The following is a 6,708-nucleotide window of genomic DNA, read 5'->3' on the forward strand; positions in this document are numbered from 1 at the left end:
GCACAGCAGGCAGTGCCTAGGCTGGTGGTGCCAATGGCAGTGTCTGTGGCAGAATCTTGGCAGTTATTTTGGTACCCCAGTGCCATAGCAACTTCTTGTCAATTCTGAGTCTCCAACACCCAACCAATAAATTCATTTTCTCTTTAATCATAGTCAGTTCCTACTGCACATAAATAAGAACCCTAACTACTACACTTGTGAAACTAATAAATTAAACTAGTGACATGAAATTATTTTAATATCTTTTTCTCCATGACTGAATATACAAGGATAATGGAAGCAATGGATTCTTCTGCTGTAAGGCTGGGTGGAATATATCAAAATCCACTCGTTGAATTTTCTTCAAATAGTCCTCCAGAGCAACCTGAAAAAAGAAAAAAGTGATCACTAGATCAAAAAATGATCAAGTCTTTAAGAGAAACTAAAAACAGATTCAAGCATTAAGGTGATTCCAATTTCCCTAAAATGGCCTTCTAAGCACTTTAAATTTTAAAAGAGAAAAAGAAATTTATCTCCTAAGGACATTACTATTGAACCAATAAGAGACTACCACAGAGCTAGGATAAAAAATATCAAGGTTCTTTTGGTCATAATTTATAATGTTCTGGTCAAGATGTACATTAGAGAAATTAGGATTCTCCTAGTCTTAGTACTAGATTCTGTGGAATACAAAGGGAAAATTAAAAGCCCCATAAATGCATGTATTATGAAAGGGATCTCAAGTTGCTACTTTAAAGACTTATTTTGTGAAGTCTGATGAGTCTATGTTCTTGCAAGGTTCCCTGGGTGGTGCAAATGGTTTAACACCTGGCTGCTAACTGCAAGGCTAGAGGCTCAAACCACTCCGAGGCCCCTCAGAAAAAGGCCTGGGGGGACCAGCTTTCAAAAGATCACAGCACCAAACCCTGGGAAGCACACTCCTACTCTGTAGCACACACTGTTGACTTGACAGCAACTGTTACATTACGCTATTTCCAACCAGGAAGAAGAGTCCTAAGTCACTAGAAATGTCACCTTTTCCTTTTCCTTTTGGAAAACTTTTCCTTTCCAAAGTTTTCATTGGGATAGAGCCAGGAACGAAAACACCAACAACGGGCAGTACTCTTTTATTTTTTGCTTTTCAGGTATTTTCATTATTTTAAAATAACTTTTCTAACAAACAGGGAAACCCCTTGATTTTGCACTGCACAATTCTAACAGGCAGCACTCCCCCTTTAGGCCACAGGTACAGCCCCCCTAGGATTCTGCAGTGCATGACACTCCTCAAAATTAAACTCCACTCTTCATGATCCCTGACTAACTGTATTTAGTGTGTGTGACCCAAGAGAGGGGCTGTGCTTGGAGAATCATCAGAACGTCCAGACGAGCAAGAAGAAAGTAAAAATTACTGTGTTTTCTTATGAGTTTACATACAAACATTCAGTAACGACTTTTTTTCTCTGTATTTTATTTATGTTGTTCTTGAGACTGTGCACCAACTGAACAGTTTCTACGCGTACAGTTTAGTGACATTGCCTGCATTCTCTGGGTTGTGCAACCATTCCCACCCTCCTTTTCTGCACTGCTCCACCCTCATTAACATAAACCCACTGCCCTCTAAGGTTCCCCATTTAATCTTTTGAGTTGCTGCTGTCAATTTGATCCCATACAGATCATTCTTACGAAGAGCACAGTGCTCAAGGTAGACCTTTTTCACTAGTTAACCTAAGCTATTGTTCAGTTTTAAGGAGATTTCAGGGTGTGTTTTTGGTTTAAGGTTTAAAGATGATCTCAGGGCAATAGCTTCAGGGATTCATCCACCCTCCACTGCTCCAGAAAGTCGAGTCCGTGAGACTTTGAAATTCTGATCTGTATGTCCCTTCTTCTGATCAGGATTCTTTATGGTCAGTCATGGGAGGCAGGCACCATCCAGCTCTGCACTCATGGCAAAGGGGGCAGTTGTTCATGGAGGCAATTAACCACACATTCCACTTCCTCCTCCTATTCCTGACTCTCCTCCTTCCCCTGTTGCTCCAGGTGAACAGAGGCTGACTGCTGCTGTGTCTTAGATGACCACCTGCAAGCTTTCAGGACCCTGGGGTACTATGCAACAAACTAGGAGGCAAAACAGAAGCACTAAACACATTATCAAACCAATTAACTGGAAGTCCCATGAAACCATGACCCGACACCTCCAAACTAAGGAACCAAATCCCATGAGGTGTTTGGTTGTACATAAGCAGCCTCAGCAGCTACTTTTTTTTTTTTTTTTTTAATTGGTTGTTGTTGTAAATATATCTATCACACAACTTTTGTGAATTCAACTTTTTATACAACTTACTGACAGCAATTAAATAACTGGGTATGCAGCAACTCTAACCTTCATCAATGAAGTCTTTCCATCATTGTAAACCCCCTTTATACCCTTCCTCCTGCCCTGGTAACCAATAATAAACTCTGGTCTCTATACATGCACTTTTTCTGATTTTTTTATATAAGTGAGGTGGTACAGTATTTGTCCTTTTGTGACTGGCTTAATTTGCTCAGCACAACATCTTCTAACTCCACCCATACTGTAACATATATCAAAACTTAATTTCTCCTGCAGCTGAGTAGCATTCCATTGTATGCATGTACTACATTTTGTTTATCCCTTCATTGGATGACAGGCATTTAGGCTGTTACCACCATTTTGTTACTATGAATAATGCTGCAATGAACATTGGTGTACAAGTCTCTGCTTTCAAGTTTTATGGGTATATACATAGGAGTGAATTGCTGGGTCATACGGGAGTTCTGTTTTTACTTTTGTGAGGAACTGTCACACTGTCTTCCACAATGGCTGTACCATTTTGCATCCAAACAGCAATAGACAAATGTTCCAATTTTCCCACATCCTTGCCAACCTTTATTATTTTTTTAAAATTTAGCCATCCTAGCAGGAGTGAAATAGTATCTCACTGTGGTTTTGATTTGCGTTTCTCTGATGGCTAATGATGCCAAGTATCATTCCATGTGTTCTGGTGGTCATTTGAATGTCTTCTTTGGTGAAATGCCTATTCATTCAAGTCCTTTGTCCATTTTATGACTAGATTGTCTTTTTATGGTTAAGTTGTTGAAATTTTATGTATATTTTGGTTATTAGATTCTTGTCAGATATATAGTTTATAAAGATATTCTCCCCGTTGGTAGTTTACCTTTTCACTTTTTTTATAAAGTCTTTTGATCAAAAAGAGTTTTTAATTTTTATGAGGTCTCGTTTATTTTGTCTTTTGCTGTTTGTGCTTTTAGTATTATATTAGATAATCCACTGTTGAAAACTAGGCCTGACAGTGCTGACCATCTGTCTGTCTGAGAATTTTATGGTCTTAGTTTACACATTCAGTCCTTAATCCATTTTGAAGTTGTTTTTGTGTATGGAGTGAGGCACTGATCCTGTTTAATTTTTCTCCATGTGGAATTCCAATTTTTCCAGCACTGTTCATTTAAGAGACTGTTCTTTCTCCATTGAATGGACTCAGCATCCTTGTTTAAAATTAGTTGATCATAGATGTGTGGGTTTATTTCTGGGCTTTGAATTATATTTCACTGAACTAGGTGACTACTGTTATACCATTGTGACTATTGTTATAGGTTGTTTTGATTACTGCAATTTTATACTATGTTTTAAAATCAGAAGTGTGCATCTTCCTATTTTATTCTCTTTCAACATTATTTTAGATACGGGCACTCTTGCCATTCCATATAAAGTTGAGGATTGGTTTTTTATTTCTTTGAATGCAGCTGTTGGAATTTTGATCGTGATCACTTTAAAAATATAGACAGCTTCAGGCAGTACTGACTTCTTAACAATATTAAGTCTTCTAATTGATGAACATGGAACATCTTTCCATTTATTTAAGTCTTTTTTAATCTTTCAACAGTGTTTTATAATTTCCACTGTATAAGACTTTCACATCCCTGGTTAAATTTATTCCTAGGTATTTTATTCTCTTCGATGCTATTGTAAATGGAATTTTTTCCCTAATTTCCCTTTCAGATTTCTCAATGTTGGTGTAAAGAAACTCAACTGATTTTTGTTTGTTGACTTTGTATCCTGCAACTTTGCTAAATTCCTCTATTATGTGTAGGAATTTTCTTGTGGACTCTTGAATTTTTATAGACAGGATCATATCATCGGTGAATAGAGATAATTTTACTTCTTCTTTCCCAATATGGATACCTTTTATTTCTTTTGTTTACCTTATCGTTCTGGCTGGGACTTCTAATACAATACTGACTAGAAGTGGTAAGGGTGGACACCCCATCATGTTCCTGAAGTATCTACTTTTTCTTAACTTTAAAACTTGTAAATATGTGCAACAGAAAGTATACTCAAGAATGTGCCACAGCCACCTTCTTTTCCATAAGCAAGAAACTTGAAAACCACCCAAAAGTTCTTCAACAAAAGTATAGATAAATGAATTGTGATCTAGTCACATAATGAAATATTATATTACAATGAAATGAAAGTCCTGTAGCTAAGCACAATGTGGACAGATCTTAGAAATGTAACATTAAGTACGTGAATGTGTCCAACTATTATGTGCAAGAGATAATCAGAATATAGTGCTTGCTTCAGCAGCACATATACTAAAACTGGAACGATACAGAGAATATTAGTAGCACAAGGAGACAGCGTGGGGGTAGGAGTGAATGAAGGAAGGACACAGGGATGAGGTGACTATGGGAAGGCGGTGGGAAGGGAGCTGACGCACTGTGGGAAATTGCAGTCAATGTCATGAGACAAAGTGTGTGTGAGCTGCTACGTGGAAAATGAATTTGCTCTGTGGACTTCCACCCAAATCACAATAAAAATTTATATATATTAAAAAAAATCAATATAATCCATGTTTATAAAGGTCAAAACAAAACTAAACAACATATTCTTTTTTGTTATTATATTCTTTAGAAATATATAAAATGGAGCAAGTTTTGTGGGGTTTTTTTTTGGGGGGGGGGTTGTTGTTATGTGCTGTCAAGTCGGCCCCGACTCATAGCGACCCCTCCTTGGGTTTCCGAGGCAGTATCACTACGGAAGTAGGAATGCCCAACCTTCTTTCTGAGGAGTGGCTGGTGGGTTTGAACCACCAGCCTTCTGGTTAGCAGTCAAGTGCCTTAGGCACTACACTACCAGAGCTCCTTACTAACCTAAAGGTTGGTAGTCTGAACCCACCCAGCAGCACTATTGCTGGCCTTGCAGCAACAAAGACTGTAGCCAAGAAAATCCTATGGAGCAGTTCTACTCTGTACCACATGGGGTCACCGTGAGTTGGAATCAACTCAACAGCAGTAGGTTTGGTCTGGTTTTGGTTATCTAGCAAAGGAAGGCAGAGAGAGGCAGGAGCATGGGATGGGAAAACACACAAGCAGATGCAATTGAATGGCAACATTTTATTTCTTGGGTTAAATGATGAGTTTGTAGATACTCATTATGTTATGATTTATAATGTATATATAGATAGCATGTGTGTAAATAAGGGCCCTGGTGGCTCACAGTTAAACATATGGCTGCAAACTGAAAGACTGATGGAATGAACCCACCCAGAAGCTCCATGGGAGAAAGACCCAGTGATCTGCTCCCATAAAAATTACTGCTCCCTGAAAACCCCACTTGGAGGAAAGAGTGGGCAATCTACTTCCAAATAGATGCCTCCTCGGAAACCCAAGGAGGGGTCGCTATGAGTCAAATCAACTCAATGGCAGTGAGTTTGAGTTTAGAAAACCCTATGGGTTTCTACAGGTTTTTTCAAAGGAGGTCACTATGAATTGGAATTGACTCAACGTCACTTAACAACATAAGTATTTTAGTATACTTCTTCCACATGTTCTCTATGCATATATAAACATATGTATGAATACAGCACAGTACCTAAGGCATTTGGCACTTCAACCCACCAGCGACTCCATGGAAGAAAGATGAGGCAATCAACTTCCACAAAGATTTATGGCCTTGGAATCCCAGTGGAGGTGGCTATGAGTTGGAATCAACAACTCAAAAGCAATGAGTCTGGTTTGAGTAGACACACACAAAAAATTTGGGGGGTGGGGAAGGGGATCATATTATTCGTAACATTCTGTAACCTGCTTTCCTCATTTAGTACACTGGAATCAGTTTTCCATCTCTACAAATTCTGCTATGCTACTTTAAAAAACAAAAACAAAAACTCACGGCCATCAAGTCGCTTCAAATCATAGCGACCCCTCCTTGGATTTCCGAGGCGGCCTTCTGGTTAGCAGTTAAGGACCTTAGGCACTATGCCACCAGAGCTCCTGTTAATTTTAATAGTTATATAATAGTCAATTTTACGGATATATCAAATTTACCAATTCTTTTATTTGTAATTTTTCTGGTGCTATATATAAATGATAATCTTATAACTAATGTTTTTTACATATCTACATTTATTTCGTTCCTTATGATGAATTTCTAGAATTACAATGGCTGGATCAAAAATCATCAATTTTTTTAAAGCTTTTGAGTAAAAACCTGTCCTTTAAGAAATATACACTTCTGGAGTTCCGGCAAGATGGCGGACTAGGCAGAAGGACTGCACAGACCCTCTTCAACAAAGAAAAGGGAAACCAATTGACACAGACACAGAAGATAATCTTGGACCGCTGAGCCTTGAAGGGAAGGATACAGAAGTAGACTAAACCCCAACTAGCAGAAGAATTTGCGTGAAAATA

The 6,708-nt window shown here is 38.3% G+C and overlaps 1 protein-coding gene across 1 annotated transcript in view; it reads right to left on the reverse strand.

Moving 5' to 3' along the window:
• Positions 1 to 235: 235 nt before the first annotated feature.
• The window catches only part of NDUFAF6 (NADH:ubiquinone oxidoreductase complex assembly factor 6), an 82,481-nt gene continuing 76,008 nt past the window's right edge, over positions 236 to 6,708 (reverse strand). Inside the window, exon 9 of the mRNA XM_007934856.2 lies at positions 236 to 364. Coding sequence (XP_007933047.1) covers positions 236 to 364 — 129 coding nt within the window. The remainder of the gene's footprint in view (positions 365 to 6,708) is intronic.

The sequence above is a fragment of the Orycteropus afer genome, unplaced genomic scaffold, assembly GCF_000298275.1.
Source record: "Orycteropus afer afer isolate SDZICR_OR568_19922 unplaced genomic scaffold, OryAfe1.0 scaffold00021, whole genome shotgun sequence".
Taxonomy (NCBI): Eukaryota; Metazoa; Chordata; class Mammalia; order Tubulidentata; family Orycteropodidae; genus Orycteropus; species Orycteropus afer.